The sequence below is a fragment of the Microcebus murinus genome, chromosome 4, assembly GCF_040939455.1.
Source record: "Microcebus murinus isolate Inina chromosome 4, M.murinus_Inina_mat1.0, whole genome shotgun sequence".
NCBI lineage: Eukaryota > Metazoa > Chordata > Mammalia > Primates > Cheirogaleidae > Microcebus > Microcebus murinus.
In genome coordinates this window covers 10,044,186-10,064,236 of record NC_134107.1, presented here as the reverse complement: position 1 = coordinate 10,064,236, position 20,051 = coordinate 10,044,186, and the positions used below count along the sequence as shown (strand labels likewise).

General features: G+C 43.2%; 1 protein-coding gene and 1 non-coding gene across 9 annotated transcripts in view; both read right to left on the bottom strand.

The window, feature by feature from the left end:
- PPFIA1 (PPFI scaffold protein A1) overlaps nucleotides 1-20,051 on the bottom strand; it is a 104,697-nt gene that overhangs the window by 26,449 nt on the left and 58,197 nt on the right. For 4 of the 8 annotated variants that reach the window (XM_012757576.3, XM_012757579.3, XM_012757582.3 and 1 more), the window contains 9 exons: nucleotides 19,849-19,984; nucleotides 17,461-17,684; nucleotides 14,682-14,913; nucleotides 12,801-12,830; nucleotides 8,919-9,070; nucleotides 7,567-7,739; nucleotides 7,122-7,215; nucleotides 2,053-2,134; nucleotides 1,749-1,949 (listed from right to left, as the gene is read on the bottom strand). In XM_012757576.3, coding sequence (XP_012613030.1) covers nucleotides 1,749-1,949; nucleotides 2,053-2,134; nucleotides 7,122-7,215; nucleotides 7,567-7,739; nucleotides 8,919-9,070; nucleotides 12,801-12,830; nucleotides 14,682-14,913; nucleotides 17,461-17,684; nucleotides 19,849-19,984 — 1,324 coding nt within the window. The remainder of the gene's footprint in view (nucleotides 1-1,748; nucleotides 1,950-2,052; nucleotides 2,135-7,121; nucleotides 7,216-7,566; nucleotides 7,740-8,918; nucleotides 9,071-12,800; nucleotides 12,831-14,681; nucleotides 14,914-17,460; nucleotides 17,685-19,848; nucleotides 19,985-20,051) is intronic. The other 4 variants (XM_012757578.3, XM_012757583.3, XM_012757584.2 and 1 more) reach the window with 1 other exon arrangement.
- On the bottom strand, nucleotides 6,329-6,435 carry LOC142870732 (U6 spliceosomal RNA). Its single transcript, XR_012919077.1, has one exon. It is a non-coding gene; the product is annotated as a U6 spliceosomal RNA (small nuclear RNA).

The following is a 20,051-nucleotide window of genomic DNA, read 5'->3' as shown; positions in this document are numbered from 1 at the left end:
GAGTGAGGCCCATTCTTCATCACTACTGAAGAAGACAGTTCATAAAAACTCTGGAAAAAACCACACAGCCCCTTCATTTCTAGAAAGGCCACTCTAACATGAAACAACCGGGGAAAAGATCAGATACTGTTAACAAAGCATTCCCGGGGAAAAGAGCTCTCTGAGCAACAGGTAAGAACAAAGGCTTACTGTTCATTACCTAATGTTTTTCACTAAGGAAAAACTAAAACAAACAAACAAACTTCAAAACTTTTAATATAAAGTAACTGCAAGCCCCAGATCTGGCCTTGCCCTGCTCCGTGGAGAAATGTGTCTCCGAAGTCCTTAGTCTCTTAACAGGAGCTGGTTTCTCTCCAGAGTAGACTGAAAGCAGAGGCTGGGATCTAGCCCATGTAAAAAGCCTGAATTGCAGAAATTAGGTATATCGGCTTGCCCTCACCTCCCAATAACCACTAATGTTCTATGAGCATCATTTTGAACTTTTTCAACCAGGAGAACCCCTTTCAAGGACTTCCCACGTGGAGAAAAATTGTACTAGTTCAGATAATGCTTGCTGAACATTTGTGGATTTGTGAACTGCTTAAAATCCTGAGCTCCCAGGGTCTACAGCTCCCAAAATGGAAAGCTCCTACAAGCCAAACAAGTCAAATACAGTAAAACACTGGTTACAATGCAACCAAGGGGCTAATTTCTCCCCCTTTAGTGTTAGAAAAAAAAAATACCCCACAAACTGGAATTACGGAGGAGGGAGAATTCTTTAGGGACCAGTTTTGATGGCTGGATAACAACCATCTCCTACTAGTATATCAGCTAGTAACAATCATCTCTTCCTAGTATGTTAGCTAGCATGTCAGCCACCTCTTACTAGTATGTCACCATGTACCAGTGTGTTTAAATGAATGCTACTAAGGTACCTGGAAGAGCCAGTACTCTGCAACAGACAAAACAATTTTACTCCTTAAGATCCTACTTACACATGAAATGATATACATGAATTCACAAATATAACAATAAGTAAAATAAGCCAGACACAAAAGAGTAAATACACAACTTCATTTATATACGTAAAGTACAAAACAGACCAGTCCATGCCTTCAGGAGCATGCATCGCCCCCCAGGGAAGGGAGCAGTGACTCGGAAGGAGAGAGATGGGCCTCTAGGGCCCCAAGCAAACCCCATTTCTCAGTGTGAGTGCTGACTACACAGAGTGCACAGATTGAACAAATTCCCTCAAGTGTTACACTTACATCTGCATTTTCCTGTATGTATGTTACCATAAAATTTAAAAATATTTAGACTATCATTTGCTCAGCAAATATCTTCAGGTATAGTGCAGATGCTAGTCACTCATTCAGCTTAAATCATGAAACAGGAAATTAAATTCAAAAAGTTTAAGTATAAATTATGTACTTAAATGTTAACTATTTCCTTCCTTAAGATGCCCTAAGACTGATTCAATTTTGAAAAATTCCTACCTAAAGTTGTGATAACTACTATTTTACCTTTAAAAAAACCTCATGTTTTTATCTTCTGATGGATCCTAACCTATCTTTCACAGAAGTATTTGATAAAGTTTCTTCTGACTATCCAATTCCCACAGATTAAGAGTTCTAACGTGAACCCTAAACCTTTGGACTAGAATTACACTAGCTGTGTCCATAAGGAACTGGAGAAGCAGCATAAGGGACGGCTGCCTTCCAAGAGGCGCTCCCTCTTCGCAAAGAGGAAGGGACTGCCCCTGGCCCTACCGTTCTGGATGTGGGCGGGGCGGACGGGCTGGTGAGCGACATGATCTCCTGGATGGCCAGCCGCAGCTTCAGCCTGTGCAGGGGGTTGCTGATGCCGATCTCCCGCTGGATCTCCGTGTCCGACAGGGCCGACATGATGGCGCCGCTCTTCACGTTTGCTCGGCAGGCGGCCACGTACCAGGCTGGCATCCCCACCCACAGCTGGAGACGGGAATGGCAAGGCCAGAGGTTGGGTTTGGTCTATGAGATGGATTGATAAATTCACAAAAAGTAACACACTCGACTGAGTATTAAAAGAACGTACCTCCAGCCAAACGACAACAGTTGGTCCATCCCACTGGGCAAAAGGTAAACCTTGTCTCCGGGCTTCCTCGAGCAATTCGTGCCTATAAGTAAGAAGATACTCAAAATTAAAGAATCATTATGACATGCATATATAAAAAAGTTAACAGAAGTATATTCTTTGAGCACATCCAGAAGTCTAACAGTACAGTCTGCCCTCCCTCTCTACAGTTCTGCAACCACACATTCAACCAACCGAGCATCAATACTATCAGCGGAAAAAACCAATACAGTATAGCAGCTGTTCATACAGTGTTTACACTGTATTAGGTATCACAAGCCAGACAGAGGTGATTCAGTTGTGCATGAGGATGTGCACAGGTTAAGCATAAACACTACACCACGTCATACAGAGCACTCCAGCCTTGGATGTTGGTATCTTTGAGGGGTCCTGGAACCCACAGATACTGAGGGACGACTGTATATTCTCATCATTTTCCTTTAATCACCTTCAGTTTTAATATTATCAACATCTTCTATTTCATGCTAGTTTCATACATACTACAAAGCACACCTGAGTGAGGAAATGCTACCTGAGCCCCTCTGACTCTACACGATCACCAACTCCTTTCAGAATCAAAGAATTATTACCAACGTAAAAAACACCAGCAGAGTCTTCCTCTTCACATCCAAGGTAACAGAACATTAAAAGGAAAACATAATCACTATTCCCTTCTCAAACAATGAAGAAAAACACTAGGAAGAGGAAACCATACCTAGGTCTGAATAAGGAAGCTAATCTCTAGGAGAGTCTTTAAAAATGTTAACATTTAACCAAAAAAACAAAACCCCAAAACGGTGCACACTGCAGATTTTTTTCCTTTATTTTTTAAAAAGGGGTCTTGCTACATTGCCCAGGCTGCCCTTGAACTCTGGTCTCAAGCAATTCTCCCCACCTCAGACTTCCATGTAGCTGTGATTAATAGGTGTGCACCACCATGCCTAGTTTAGTACAGATTTTTAACATTAAAAATGTTATATAATCTAATAAGGCAAGCAAGTAATGGATGGCTGTTTCTATTCTACACTCCTATTTCACTAGTATCTGCTAAATTAAGTCACTGGGTCATCCCATGGTTTAACCCACAGGCTTCCTACCCAGAAGATTTGAAATCCTAACAGCTCTCTCAGTGCACAGAGTAGATCCCGAGCACGAGAACTGACACAAATGCAGGGGTAACCCCTGGCCATGCATTTCTTTATCATCAGAAATAGACTAAAGGCCTTATTTTCAAATACCCAAGGCATGATTTTATCATATTAACATCTTTAAAAATGATTTTGTCTCACATAGGTATTTGAAAGATAACACTACCAACTTGGTGAATCTCACCTTATTTCTCAAGTGTTTACCTACAAAGCTTTCAAAAAGAAACTACTTCAAAAAATGAAAAAACTAGGAGAGAAGATGGCATTAGAGTGGAAAGGACAGGTACATTTAGTTTGCATGCGTGGATGTCCCCAAGCCATTTTTAAATTCCTAGGTTGCTTTTAGACATTTTTCTACAATAATTTCTGTAGGTCATACCATAGAATCTTTTATTTATAAAGATTAAATATTAGAGCTTCAATAAATTTCAAAAGTAGTAGACTTTTCTAAGGACTGTAAAGTCTATGTACAATTACAGCCAATCTTCCTAAGCAACATGTTTCACATAAAATTTCAAAAAAGTGGTCCAGGCCGGGCGCAGTGGCTCATGCCTGTAATCCTAGCTCTCTGGGAGGCTGAGGTGGGCGGATTGCTCGAGGTCAGGAGTTCAAAACCAGCCTGAGCAAGAGCGAGACCCCCGTCTCTACTATAAATAGAATGAAATTAATTGGCCAACTGATATATATGTATATATAAAATTATCCGGGCATGGTGGCACATGCCTGTAGTCCCAGCTACTCGGGAGGCTGAGGCAGTAGGATCGCTTGAGCCCAGGAGTTTGAGGTTGCTGTGAGCTAGGCTGATGCCATGGCACTCACTCTAGCCTGGACAACAAAGAGAGACTCTGTCTCAAAAAAAAAAAAAGAAAAAAAAAAAGTGGTCCTGTTTCCAGGGGATAATAAATATAATTATCTAAGAGTAATTATACCAGAGAATGCAAAAAATGTTTTAATATCACAAGTAGGACAGGTGCAGTGAAACACACCTATAGGCTCAGTGCTATGGGAGGCTGAGGCAGGAGGATCATTTGAGGTCAGGAGTTTGAGACCAGCCTGGGCAACCTAATGAGAACTACTCTGGAGACTGAGGCAGAAGGATTGCTCGAGCCCAGTAGTTTGAGGCCATCCTGGGCAATACAGTAAGACCTCATCTCAAAGGAATGAAAAAGACCAACAACAAAACAACAACAACAACAAAAAGAAAATTCTTAGAAATGTATTTGGATTCTTAAATCAATAATGGCATGAGTGTTAAACTATATTCACACAATACTTCTTCCAGATAACTCAAACTTTTCTTATTTCCAAAAGACAGGGTCTGGCTCTGTCACCCAGGCATAATCATAGCTTACTATAACACTGAATTCCTAGGCTCAAGTGATCCTCCTTCCTCAGCCTCCCAAGTAGCGAGGACTAGATGTGCATGCCACTATGCCTGGCTATTTTTAAAAAAATATTTTTGTAGAGATGAGGTCTCGCTATATAGCCCAGGCTAGTCATGACCTCCTGGCCTCAAGTGATCCTCCTGCCTTGGCCACCCAAAGCCTCAAATATTTTCTCATATTTATAAATATAGTATTTTTCCTGAAATCAATTTTATCTCAGGTTAACTTATAGAAATGAAATTAAACACTATAAGCAGACAAACAACCTTTGTACTTTGAAATTTCTCTATTAAATTGCTAGTACATTTCAGAACTTACACACGGATCCCATGTATAACCATAAGGTACAGAGAAAGACCCACTCTTGGACACTTAGTTTCAACTATGACAACAGAGTTAGATGTTTTAAGCCAATGGCATAAATTTGAACATCACAGCTCCACAGAAACCTACCACTAACACACACACACAAAACTGGCGTGAAATTTAATCACATGGTCAAGGCAAATAATTCAAAGGCTGCCCTATTACATCTAAGTGCTCAAACACAGCTCCTGGGAATAACAACAACAACAAAAAATTTAAAAACAGTGAAAAATTTGGGGCAATTTATATACTGTTTTTTCTCCCACAGGAAACAGAAACTTCTGGGGCTGGAGGTGGCAGGACCAAGTTGCACTGCTACATACCTTGCTGTTTTTATTACGGTAAGTATGAAGATGTGAACTACAACACAGCAGCAGAATCTAAGAGACAAAGTCTTCCTAGCATGGTTCCAGGAGGCAAAAGGCCTAGTTTTAATATTAACTTTCACATACCAAATGGCAACCACCCAAGTTACTTTGAAACATTTTTACACAGTTCAAAGACAGCAATGTTGAAATCAGATTTTGCTGTTAAACGTTTTCTACAAATTTCCCTTTACAGGGAACCAAAACACTGAGTGTTCCTACGGTATTCACACAATAGCATTTCACCTGAAATACAATCAGTGATAGATGTACTCATTATGTTTCTGAGAAGAGAGCGCAAACAAGGTAGGTTCCACAACAGAAAAACCACCTGGCAACTCCAGGGGCTGAAGGCAAACCAGCCCCCAGTGGAGAGGGTCCCGACGGCTCCGGTGCCATACAGGGGCAGCGCCGCCTGGCCCTGAGCTCTAGACCAGTATGGGCACACAGAGCAGCAGAACAGCCTTCCCCATCGCCCGGCTCCTCACGGGACCTGTCGAGTCTCACCTTGTCTCAGGCCTTATTCATCTCATCATCAGTTTTCCATCTTCCCCACTCTCAAGTTCACCTCTGACCTCTTTATACTTACGGCCCATTTTGTTTCAGAAGTGGGTTTAGTTTTAGCTTTCATTTGTCAGTTCACTGGGATATTGTCTCAATCTATCTAGTGCATCTACTTAGCTCTGGTTTGGGGTAAGGCCAACCAACACACAGCTCACTCTGCATCAGATAAGAACCCAGAGATGTGCGTGCACCCGAGTGCTTACCCTGCAGCACCACCATGCCAGTGCTCCTATGCCGAACGCCGAGACTTAGTTTAGAATTAAAATTTAACAAGCAGACTATAAAATCTAGAGACTATTTGAGATAAAAGTACAAAATCTACAGGAAGAGGAAAAATGCAACACAGCCAATGTTTCCAGACAGATCACTAGTATGAATAGCAAACTGTTTCTTTCTTTTCCTTTTTTTTTTAAATATGGAATACTTCACATATTTGTGTGTCACCCTTGCACAGGGGCCATGCTAATCTTTTCTGTATTGTTCCAATCTTAGTATATGTGCTGCCAAAGTGAGCACTGAATAGAAAATTCTTTTTTTGTCCCAAATTTTATTATTATTATTATCTTGAGACAAAATCTCACTGTGTCACCCAGGCTAGAGTGCTGGGGCATCAGCCTAGCTCACAGCAACCCCAAACCTGGGCTCAAGCGATCCTCCTGCCTCAGCGTCCTAAGTAGCTGGGACCACAGGCTTGAGCCACCACGCCCCAGCCTTGAATAGCAAGTTCTGAAAGCTGGCAGGCAACAATCACTGCAGTGGCCACAGCTACAGCTAGTTTACGACTTGTTAGCCCTGTTTAAAGCATGTTATGTATAACATCTCATTTAATACTCACAAAGGCCCTACAAGGTGTATGCGCAACTATCACCCTCATTTTACAGATGAGGAAATTGAAGCACATGGATGCTAAGTCACTTTGCCAAAGTCACAAACCTAACCTGAGCAGGCACCAGGATTCAGACTGCAGTGCGACCCAGCACCCTCCACTTTCTACTTCCCAAAGTGGACTGAAAATCCATGTGTGATTTCTTTCAGAATGTCACAAACGCTTTGTCTTCCAGGAAGTATGGCTTAATAAAGGCTGGAGGTTAATCTTTCAGGAAATAATGTATATACATAGCTAGATATTACATTTAACAAGCATTAAACAGTAGGACAACTGAAAACTGTTCAGTGAGATGAAAAAATAATAGACAGCTTACTTTTTTTGAAGTTTACGATTTTTTTCAGCCTGTCCTCCCAATTTGCTAAGTCCCAAGGCATCTGGAGATGAGTTCTCTGTCTCTGAAACACCAGCTACGAGGAAGCAGAACAACCCCAAAATAAGATCAACATGGCAAAGCTGTGCCTTTTCATAAACAGGTGGCTGCATATTTGCAGGCTCGGTGTTAATTTCTTGGGCTAAGTTTCCGAATAGGGCACCAATACACAAACACTCCAGACAGTGAACCTGTTATATCTATGAGTGGCCAATGAACTCACTGTGCTCTTTAGTTCATGCCTTCGCAGCTTTTGTTCCCTGGAGAGCATACAGCCTCGACCACCCCAGGAAGGAGCTGCTGGTCCAGCACATAGCAGGCACACAAGTGACAGTCCCTTCCTCCCCACAATCCTGACCGTTAAGATGTTTCCAGGAAACCGACCAACCTTGCTCTAACGAGGCTTTGCCAGCTGGTCCAGGCCGGCCCTTTTCTTTCTTGCCAAACAAGCGGCCAATAGAGGACTTGATGCCCTTCTTCTTTGGGGCTTTGTGCAGCGAGTCCTGGCTGCTGTTGCTGCTGCTGGGATTGCTCACGGGGCCATCCTGGGAGCCTGTGGAGCTTTGAGGAAAGAAAGGGATCCTTACCACCTTGCCTTATCATGACAGAACATTCCGCTCATGTGCATTACAGTTCTTTGTCTTGCTAACACTTGTTCTTCAGGCTTCCTAACCAATACTCCATCTCTTCTACACCTTCATAAAGTGTGCTCTGCCCAGCACAGGCGGCTCGTGGGGTGCTAGCACAGAGACCTGTTTCTGGGACGCCGAGATTCTCTATGAGTGGCGCTCCCTTCAGAGTGGGGCTGGACTCCAACCATTAGACTCTGGAGCCCAGTGACCCGAGTCAGGGGCACCTCCCAGCTCACAAAAGCAGTGCTCAGGCCGGCTGTGGGAAGCAGCAGCAGCAAGAGCAGAGTCCTGGGAAACAGGACAGATAGGGCCCCCACCTCTCAGCAGTTCCCACAACTGCCCTGAGCTTGACTCCTTGAAACCAGGGCCATATCAGCTGCCTGCAGGGAACCCGCATGCCCTCCACCGCGTACTGCCTGGTCCAGAACAGAAATCCAATAAATGGTAGTTTGGGGATGGGTATATTCACACCTAATGGGTGCAGTGTACACCATCTGGGGGATGGACACGCTTGACACTCTGACTCAGGTGGGGCAAAGGCAATATATGTAACCTAAACATTTGTACCCCTGTAATATGCTAAAATTAAAAAAAATAAATGGTACTTTGAAAAACGATAGTATATTAGTAACAAAGTAGTTTATCTGTTTTCTAAGAGGAAGCACTTAATCCATGGGTAAGGATGACGGGGAGCTCTCAACAGTTTCCAGAGGCACAGCAGGTGCCTGAGAGGCACGGACGGACTGCCCTATGCAGCAGCTCCAACCAGAAACTGTCGTCTGCCTGGCAAACTCTCTACCAAAAATAGGAAGAAATTTCTCAAAGCAGTCAATCTGTACGTTCTGAAGAAATGAAGTTTTTCTAAACTTTGCGGATACTTAACTCCTTTCTTTCCAAACTGACTTTGCCCAATGGACTTCACTCTAGTCCCCTGAGCAGTGGTGGGCATTCAAGGTCCAGTATTTAAATAAACTCAACTGAATTTAACCAGTAATTCATTAAAGTCACTGTTTTGTTTTTTCAAGTAAAGATGAGCAGGTTCCTAAACCTGCAGACAGACAGACAAGCACATTTCATGGGGGTCACTGGGATGGCGCCCGCTCCTTACTTCCTCATGTCCCTGATGTCCTCATGGCTGACTGTGTGCAGCGCTCCTTTCTGTGGCCTGTCTAGCCGGAGGGACCCGGGGGAGGCAGGGGGGGAGGTTTCACATTTTATTGTTGTCTTGTCATCTCGTACCTCTTCTCTGGAATATGGCAACTGAGAGGTGAGAGAAGTGCAAAGTTAGTTAACAGGGACCATGAAAAAAAAAATCACAGAGACCTTAAATTATAACCACGAACTTTTCCGAAAATCTGTCAGCTACGCTTTCTGCCAGCACAGAAAGTCTCACTTTAGTGTCACGCCGTCTGAAGGACTGCCTTGCTCAGAGAAGCAGGGCCATGCGGCACCGTGTGCATGGAGCACCCAGACTCCTAGCCCGCCCCCCACGACTGGCAGCAGGGCCTGGGCAGCACACAGGAGCACCCTTCAGCCTCCTCCACGTCAGGTCCTGCCCTCGGGAGTCCTAGGCACATCCTGAGGACGATCACTGAAGGGGAGCAAAGATCTAAACGACTGCACCATCATAAAGTTTTGACAGCATTAACTTACACTTACACAGATCCCACAACAAATATGTCTATCTCCTGGCCCCAATCAAAAGAAACACTAACGTGGGCAGAAACTTCTTGGGCAAAACTGTCAATTTCTTTCTGTCTGGGGAGGGGGAGAATAAATATGGACTAGCCCAGTGGTCCCCAACCACTTTGGCACCAGGGACTGTCTTCATGGAAGATAATTTTTCCACATACTAGGGAAGGAGAGTATGGTTTTGGGATGATTCAAGTGCATTACATTAATTGTGCACTTTATTTCTATCATTATTACATTGTAATATATATAATATACAATGTAATTAACATAATATAATGACATAATTATACAATTCACTATAGGTTGGGGACCCCTGGAATAGCCCATGACCCAAACACACATATGTACAGCTTCTATTTATTTCTCAATAATGTTTGGACTGAATGCTATAAACAGATGCACTTATATGCAGCTCAAAAACCTCTGTTCAATATGGTTTACATAATCTCTGTCCGACTCCATGTTTTCTTTGTTTGCACTAGAATGTAAGTACGCCATGTGCTGAAGGATGCAGGATGGTATAACGGCAAACAGATCCACCCCTTCAGGGTCTAGGCAGGTCTTGCTTATGCATTGTGTGTTTTGCTTTTGAGCAGGACTAGCTCTCGTGAAACATAAAGAGCAAGCATCTGTATAAACAATAAAACTTGAATAGCAAACTTCTGCTTTTCAGTTTTATTTTTTAAAAATCTGTGTTTTAGAGAGGAAGTCTCACCATGTTGCCTAGGCTGGAGTACAGTGGCTATTCACAGACACAATCACGGTACACTGCAGCCTCAAACTCCTGGGCTCAAGTGATCCTCCCTCCTCAAGTGCCACTGCGTCTGGTTTGTACTTCTGCTTTTTAAACGGACTTTGTAAAGTACATCAACCTCATGGGAGCCCAACAGTGGCTCATTGAGAACCAGGTAGACTAGTGCAAAGAAGGGCCGAGGTCATTGAGGACGTTTTTTTTTGTTTTTTTGTTTTTTTTTTTTTTGAGACAGAGTCTCGCTTTGTTGCCCAGGCTAGAGTGAGTGCCGTGGCGTCAGCCTAGCTCACAGCAACCTCAAACTCCTGGGCTCGAGCGATCCTTCTGCCTCAGCCTCCCTGGTAGCTGGGACTACAGGCATGTGCCACCATGCCCGGCTAATTTTTTATATATATATCAGTTGGCCAATTGATTTCTTTCTATTTATAGTAGAGACGGGGTCTCGCTCTTGCTCAGGCTGGTTTTGAACTCCTGACCTTGAGCAATCCGCCCGCCTCGGCCTCCCAAGAGCTAGGATTACAGGCGTGAGCCACAGCGCCCGGCCGAGGACGTAATTTTAATTAGCAGTTAAGATGCAGATAAATCCTGCATCCTTTCTCAACTTCCAATTACAATCATAAAACAACACAAGACTATTATGGCTAGATATTGTCAGTATGAAATTTAACAGTTTCGAAATTCAGGTTAAACAATCATTTGTTTATAAAAGCAGAAACAAAAAATAGCATAGGCAGCAATACATGTGATCAAGCCGACAATACGACATTATCGTAAACTACCAGAGGTCGATGAGGAGAGCCCAGCCAACCCAGCCAGCAGCTCCCTAGGGAAGTTCTCCCGCACACCCAGCCCCCCCAAGCTCTGCCCTCTGTACTCCAACAGCAAGGGACAGCACTGTGACCCACCAGATTTTTGCCTCTATCTTATCCTGGATGCTACTAGAAGGCAGGGAAGTCATCTTAGTCTACACGAATAACATTGAGGCAGAGGAGGAAGGCGACAGTCAAATGTGGGCTGTGTCTGGCACCAGGCCCGGCACTCTGCACATACAGCTGGCTTAACCCTCACAACAACCTGAGAACAAGGTTCCTCAAAGCCACCAGCAGCACGCTGAAGCTACCCGTGAACACTAGGTTATCAGGCCTGAGTACAAATCAACACACTGCTTCCCTCATCGAGAAAATCTTGCTATCAAAAACAAACAAGCCCAAATACAAGTCAGCAGAACTAAGGGTATGCTTTGTGTCTTGCTGCGGCTGGTGATCTCACTGCAGACGCACACAGGTCTGCGGCCACCTTAAGTGACACCGTTCTATTATTATCTTCATTTGTCAGGAGCACAAACAAAGGTACAAATGGGGCAAGTAATAAACCCCAGGTCACAAACTAATCAGTGACTGAACAAGCAGTGTCACTAATCACACTGCTCAGCCCAACTGAGCAGCTCACACAGCGACAAGTCACGTGCTTTTTCAGAGAACAACTGCTTTTATGTCTCTGGAGGGCTGTCCGGTCACTGCACCATCAGGCAGGTTTTTTGGAAGGGGTCACAGAATACAGACTAGAGTGTGAAAGTTACAAGGCAGAGGTTTTGGGTCACCATAAACAACAGCCACCGACCAGCACTGCGCCTAATGTCCTCCGAGAACAGGAGGCCCAATCTACAGTTATCTCCCAGGAGAAGTGGCCTCCCTGGAACCTCCCTCTGTAGGGGCGCTGCCAGGGAGACCAGACTACTAATGTCTGGAGAAAAGGCCAGATGGTAACATGGCCAAGGGTCCAGGTTTTGAAACCAGGCAAATCTGAACTCAAGTCTACAGTGCACATTGTGTGAACTCTCTAAACTTCAGGTTCCACACCTGTGAAATGAGGATAACAGTAACCTATATATCACAGGAAAGTGTGTGAGGATTAAGATACAAGGTGAGCATCTCGAATCCAAAAACCCCAAATTTGAAATGGTCCCAAATCTGAAACTTTCTGAATGCTGACAGGATGCTCAAAGGAAATGCTCATGGGAGGATTTAGGATTTCTGATTTTGGATGCTCAACTGTTAAGTACAATGCAAATTCCAAACTCTGAAACACTTCTGGTCCCCAGCATTTGGAATATGGGATACTAGACCTGTAACAGATTAGTAAGGCACTCAGCACAGAGCCTGGCATAAATCAAGAGCTTATAAATGCTAGCTATTATTGTTATTAAAATCGATTTTCCTCAAATCTAAAATCTATGCCTTTGCTTCAATAATTTATTTTAAAAAATACCATGTCTATGATAAGTAAGCATGCAATGATTAGAAGACAAAAAAAGTGGGAGAATGGCAAACTCTTACACTTGTCCCAGTGTTCTATGAAACCACTGATGAATAATTTTCAAGAGGATGATCACATGTAAAGTGCCGGGTGAGATTAAACATTTTCTTTAAAATTTCAATTATTCATTATTATATAATTATATAATGTCACATTTATATAAAATGATAGGTACTCTTCAATGTGTTACAGACATACAAAAATATGTTAAATTACTAAGTAATTTACCTTTCTACGATGTTTCCTTAAATCACTAGGCTGACAGATGCATGCAAAGAGATGAAGAGAAACCAGATTTACTGCACACTTGAAGTTAAAAATTCAAGGATCAGTACAGGCAAATATATCAAAATGGGAATGACAGGATAGATACAAGTACAATAGGATTTAGAGAAAATTTAACTGTATATAGAACATTTTTTCACCACAAAATTTAAATAAAAGTTATTCAAGATTTACTAGAAAAACACTATAAATTATTATTCAGAGAAAATTCTATTTCAACACATGTAATTGTTGTAGCATTTTGTATAACAAAAGGCCCTAATAATTGTCTATTCTAAGACAAACCTCTCTATAGTTTAGTTTTCTTTAATAAAAAACATGCTATAATTCAAAATATTCTAATTGATGAAGCTATTACAATACGCCTATTATAAAATTAAACAAACCTACTTTTATACCTATTGGACATTAACGCAAAATCCTTACCTAGAATTTGATTTACAACTTCTCAAAAACATATATATTGCTTAAAGCAAGGTACCCTGTGAAAATATATAAGAACAAAAACTAGCATATCAGGTAGAATCTTTACATCCTATGATTTACGTAAGATATTTTAATAAAAAAAATCAGAGACAGTAGAGTATGTTCAGTAAGTTGGTGAGATTTATAGTCTTGAATACAATCATCAAAACTAGAAAGTATATTGTTTGCGTAAAGCTTCTATTAATTCTACACTTAGCAGATTATGTAGGAAATATTTCATGTATGAATTATACAGATGCTACATAAATTGAGTAAAAACACTCTTAATCACCTATATTGTGCCTGTATCCACATTTATTATACAATGATACACTAGTTATAGTTTATCACTGTTGAGAAAAAATACATTTTTTACTGATAAAAAAACCAAAGCTCCACTAATAAAATCATAATCTAGCACAGACTCACATATCATCGGCCACCTGGGTACCTGCGTGCTGTGAAGAAGCGTTATATCGTGGGTGGCCCTGGGGGGGCTGGAGGAACAACCTAGAGGCTGACGGGGACCTGAGGTGTGGATTAGAAATGAATCTGGAGATGGCTCAGATAACACAACAAAGAAAAGGATGACGCAGGAAATCAAAGCCAGCAACTGTCGGTCAGCATATGGAATTATAAAACCAGAGAAAAAAACAGACACAGTGGTTTTACAAATGCTCTGGAAGGAAATAAGCATGAAACCACAAATGAAATGGTCAGAGTTCAAAATATTAGCTAAATAGCTAATGATGTAAATTACGAAAAAAAATATGTCAAAATACTGCAAAGTAGACGGACACCACTTCATAAGCCACTAACATGATTTATTGTTGAGTTAATCACACGCTGGCTAACAACACAACTAAAGATGAAAATGGAGGGTAAGGCCAAAGAAAAAAATTATAGAAATGCAGTTAAAAGCAGAATGTTGTAAGTATGATTTCACATGAAATATGATTTCCTAGGCAATGCACTCACAAAACCTAGACTAACTACATGAGAAAGTTTTAAACATTGTTCAGATCTGCACACTTTGTCACCAAACACCACAAGGCCATCAAAATTCCAGGTAAAGTGACCCTAGGCTGAGGCCCTTCTGCTGTACCCTACACAGCTGCCTGGGCCAACAATCAGAAAAACAAACTATAGCACACTAGCCTGGTCATCCAAATATTAGAATCAATTTGTTATAGTTGAATAACATAGTTGAAAACACTAGTTAGGCTTTAAAATCTTCAACCTCTTAGAATGACAAATGTACTTGATTTTCTGCTGGGTAAAAAGAAGCAAGTTCACAGTGCCCAAGAATTCAAACAGGTGTGTGGGGTGGGGATGCCGCGAGGAAAGGGTGACACTTACTAGAGTCATGATGCCCAGTCTGTCCACCTCCCTGGCTGGGCTGTGCGGGATCCTCCTTGGGGTGGAGCGACCGCTGCCTGGGGGGGAGGAGCCGCCAAGCGAGGAGGCAGGATATGGGGGAATGGAGCTCATTGATCTAAAACGACCAAGATTGTCTAAACTTCCACTACCAACTCTACTTTCAATCTCCTCTGCTCGCTGCTCTGTGTTTTCCTTTTCTTCTTGTATCAACCTATAATAAAAACAAAAGCAGTCATCCTTCCTCTATTAGCAAACAGATTAATATGTTTGGATGAAAAAAAATCTGCTTATACTCTGTAGTAGTATTAGTAAATTCCAGTAATAAGTTGCTCAAACATTTAACACTGCAGCAAAAATGTTTTGCTTTTAATCTTTTAAAATATATTATATCTTAGGACAACAAAAAGTAAATCTTCTGTTGACCCTGGTTAAGTTGGTTCTGATATTCATGCTTGATTTCACTTATTTACACTAAAATTTTGAAAGAAAAGTTGGCAACTTTTTCTACGGTTGCAACCAAGCAATGAAATACTTAAATTTTACAACCCTCATCTCCCCTATTCTTAGAGCAAAGCTGTACCTTTATCTACAGATTTCATCAACTGGAAACTCGAAATTCTAATACAAAGAATTGATCCACAAAGCCATTTAAGAGTTTCCAAACACTTAATTTTTTTTTTTAGAGCCTGTCACCCAGGCTGGAGTACACTGGCATCATCAGAGCTCACTGTAACCTCAAACTCCCAGGCTCAAGCAATCCTCCCGCCTCAGCCTCCCACGTAGCTAGAACTATAGAAGCACACCATCACAGCCAGCTAATTCTTTTAATTTTTTATAGAGACGAGGTCTCACTATGTTGCCCAGGCTGGTCTCGAACTGGGTTCAAATGATCCTCCCACCCTGGACTCCCAAAGTGCTGGGATTATAGGCGTGAGCCACTGTGCCTGTCTCAAATACTTAACTCTTCAGACTACATGAAAATATCAAGTTGATTTTTAAAGTTTAAATTCAAACAAAAGTGTCACCGATAGAATTCTCTACGAGCTTCATCTGAGTTTCCGGATTCCTGTTAACCATGCTACGTTAATTTCAAATTCAAGATTAATGCTCTTCTATCCTAAAGTGCCGTGGATGACTAAAAGGTGATTTTAACATCTGACTATGCCAATAATAATTATTCTAATATGAAAATACAGAAACCTTGTAGTAACCCTTCCAATTAGAGTTCTACTTACGTACTCTAAAAATAGTGTTTTTTTGGTCATTATTAACAGAAGAAAATCTACAAGTCAGTGGATAGAACTTACCATTTATACCACCTTAACTTGCTACATAAAGAAAAATCACTTTTATCTAGCAATACATTGTAAAAAACAAAAACTAAAGGTATATATTTCCCATAACTAGATAAGGAAACACCAGTTTTCTGAGCTCTTCACCAGTTTTAAACCTGGCACCTGAAAAGTCAGTGTACAAAGTGGAAAACATATGCAGCCCACGAACATCTTACTCTGGAGCCTACAGCTCTCCTTAGCGCTTGTTTTCTCCTTCTCTGCTCCACCTTGTGCCCTCTCTGAGCAGGACAGGCAAACTCCCCTCTGTGTTAACTTTACAACAAAGTCCCCGCAGCGGCCCCACCCAGACCGCTGCAGGACTCCATGCGTGTGGCTGCTCTTCACTTGGACTCAGGCTGGCTGTATGGCCACGTCAGGCATGGAGCCACGGGCACTCCCGGTCACAGTGCTATGTCCCCAGACCAAGCCAGCACGGGCAGCAGTGACCTAAGGCCTCTTCATCACTACACCTTAGTTTCTACTCCATAGGTGGCCCACTGTTTTATACATTTCCCAATAAAACTACTGAGTTGCTAAATAAAAAACCCTTTAAAATATTGAGGAGACTAAAAAGATTCACTCACTGACCACTCACTGGTCTATGGAACAAATTTTCACCTCATGTTAATTTCACCTAGTGAACGGCAAGAACAGTGGGAATATACAAACCTGAAAACTTCCACCATTCTGTGCCAGGCTGGCGCCGTGGGACAGACACCTGATGGTGTGATGCTCTGAAGGGCACACTACGACAGCCCCGCAGCGCTGGGGGTGCACAGGCAGCAGGTGATGGCCACGTGCTCCCTTCGGAATATAGTCAAGGGGACACTCAGGCTGGCGGGGGTTCACAGGCAGCTTTTCCTCTTACTTCCTACCCCCTGCCTCGCCTCTCAGGTGGCCTGAGCTCCGCCGCCTCTCCCTGCGAGTTGCACTGCTGCCTGGCACTGGCCTGCGCAAGGCACCTGCTGCTTCTCGCCCACAGCACGCTTCCGTCAGTCCCTCTTCCCGGCTCCCCACTGTGCTCGTCTTCCCTCTGCACTGGGTCAGGGAGGTGGGGCCACCACCCTTCTCCCACCTGTGCTAGCTCCTCTGCCCCTCTAGGTGCAGCGCTCAGGAGAGCAGCAGTGGCTGAACTGGCCCCAGACCCCCGGTCACAGGCAGGCACTGAGCCCCTGCAGTGCTACCCAGAGACGGAACACCTCTCACCTCCTACCACATCCTACACAGGGTACCAGTGCCATGGCAGAGTGCCCTGGTTACTTGAATTTTATAAGGAAGGGTAATCTTGGAATTTGTTTAAGTAAGTCTAGTACTGTGGAACATTTGGAAAATGTTAACAGTATTTGTTCCAGACTTTTTCAAGTGGAACACGATTCCTCAGAGACAGCATGTTTTATGTGAGTGCTGTGTGAAGTCACACATACCTTATCTCTTTGTTGATGGCGTCCAGCTGCTCCTGAAGCATCATGGCTAACGTCTGTGCATCGGCCTGCCCGCTGGGCGACAGCAGATCAACCGAGCTGAGGAGAGTGTCTCTGTCATCCTCACCATCAGACACATCGACGTCGCTCTCAAATGCTTGCGCTACATTTGCCAGGACACTAGCTTGCTGGGCACGTTCCCAGTCCTGCTCATTAAGAGTTTGTACCTATAAACAAGAAAACCAAATCTTAGCAGACTGAAAGCAACATTAGTTATAGGAACTTTTTTTTTTAAGACAAAGACTCCCTCTGTCACCCAGTGTAGAGTACACTGGCATCATCATAGCTTGCTGCTACCTCAAACTCCTGGGCTCGAGTGATCCTCCTGCCTCAGTCTCCCAAGTAGTTGGGACTACAGGGGTGTGCCACCATACCTGGCTAATTTTTCTGTTTTCAGTAGAGACGGGTTCTTGCTTTCGCTCAGGCTGGTCTCCAACTCCTGACCTCAAACAATCCTCCTACCTTGGACTCCCAGAGTACTAGAATTACAGACATGACCCACTGTACCCAACCAATATTAACATCTTAATGTGTATGTGAGGCATTTCTAGGATGCAATTCACAATAGAGAAATGACAGAGTGAGAAATAAAAACTAAAAATCAGCCAGGAAGGGAGAGAGAGAATGAAGAGAAATCTGGCATTCAATAAATCAGTAGGGTGACTCTACTTAACTATTGACTGTACATTTCAAAATACCCAGAATATTTTAAATGTTCTTAGAATAAAGAAAAGATAAATATTTAAGTGATAGAAATTCTAATTACCCTATTTGACTATGTGAATTGTATCAATTATTACATGTGCCCGAAAATATGTGCATCTAGTATGTAATCTATTAAAAAGCACGGGCCGAGTGTGTCTGTGAGTTTGGGGTTCTGTTGCAGGGTTATCTTACAGCCCCCTGTGGATCTGCCAGTCCTGGCAGCCTGAACACGGCCAAGACTGGACTCCAGGTCTCCCCCAAACCTGCAGTCTCCCTCATCTCAGGAAGCAGACTCCACCCTGCCAGCTGCTGGGGCCGAACCCCTGAGCTGTCTGGCTGTTATCCCTCCTTTGCACCATCTGCAGTACCCTAGCAGGGCTGGCTGGCTCCACCTAACAACATACCCAACGGCTTTCTCTTTCCTCCTCAGGCCCTTGCTCACATGTCACCCTCAGGTGATGTGTCCCTATCCACCCACTTGAAATTCTTATTCCCCGCCTCGCTCTACAACAGGGCCCCTGGGTCCCTTCCCTGCTTATTACCATCTGACACAGCGGATGGCTTAAAGATATGTCCACAAACTCTTTGACACTCCTCCCATAAGAGGCGGAGGTGGTTCTCGCCCTGCCACTGAGTGTGAGGACTTAGCGATTCACCTGAATGAACAGAATAAAGCGGAAGTGAAAGTGTGCACTAAGACCAGGATGCAAACGGCTCGTGGGTTTTCTTCTTGCCCCCCTCAGAATATGAGCTCTGGGGGAAGCCACTGTCACCCTGGGGGAAGGCAGCCTTGTGGAAGGCCCACATGGTGAGGGATCAAGGACTCCCTCCCATAGCCATGTGAGTGCTTCTGGCAGCAGAGCTGCCAGCCCGCCCAGCCTCTCAAGACCCTGAGCCAGAGCCACCCTGCTCTGCTGATCGGAAGTCATGGAGCTGAGAACTATGAAACGCTCCTTGTTTTAAGCCACTGAGCTTTGTAGTGATTCATTTCCCACCAAGAAAAACTAATACGCACACACTTACTCAATCTGTGCACTGCATGCTTGTCCTCACTAGCACATGCACTCTGGGGTGTCGGCGCCTGCGTTTCACACGCTGCCGCAGCCCTATGTCTATAAGGGGACCTGCCCCACACTGGCTGCCCCATGCATATGGGTGCACAAATTACACCCAAGCACATCAAATACGTGCTGCTGGAAAAATCAAAGCAAGAAGGTACTTAAACTTAAACTTTTCCAAATGGGAAGTCTTTCCACTAAATGGTGAATGCATGTATTCACTTATTTTAAATTATTACTTCAAATCCATACTGATTAGCAGTATGGGTAATACTGAATAATACAGTATTATTATTATATTATATTTCAGAATTATTATTATTATTTCAGAATCTCTTTTCAGAATTATTTTGGAATAATTATTATTCTGTATTATTTCAGAATCTCTTTTCATTTTTTTTAAGCCCTAATTAAAAGTAAACTCTAAGCCAGAAAGAGCCAGAAAAAGGAAAACAAGAGGAGAGCAAGAAAGAGAGTGACCCATCACTCTTTCCCTGCAGAGCGTCTCAGAGCCGCAGGGTGACGCAGGGACTTTCGCGCAAGCGGAGATTCCACTCGGAGGCCTTGCCTTGGAAGGCTCTTCCCTCAGGGCTGCCAGGCGGCCTTTCTGGGGGCGACGCAACACCACGCTGGTGCCATAGGAGTCTGTGTGCCCGTCTGCCACTGGGAACCTGAAATCTGGGACGCTGCCCAGGTGGGGTCGGCTGAAACATGAAAAACAAGAATGGTCGTTATTAGAAGAAAAATAAACTAACTTTCTGACTTCTGGAA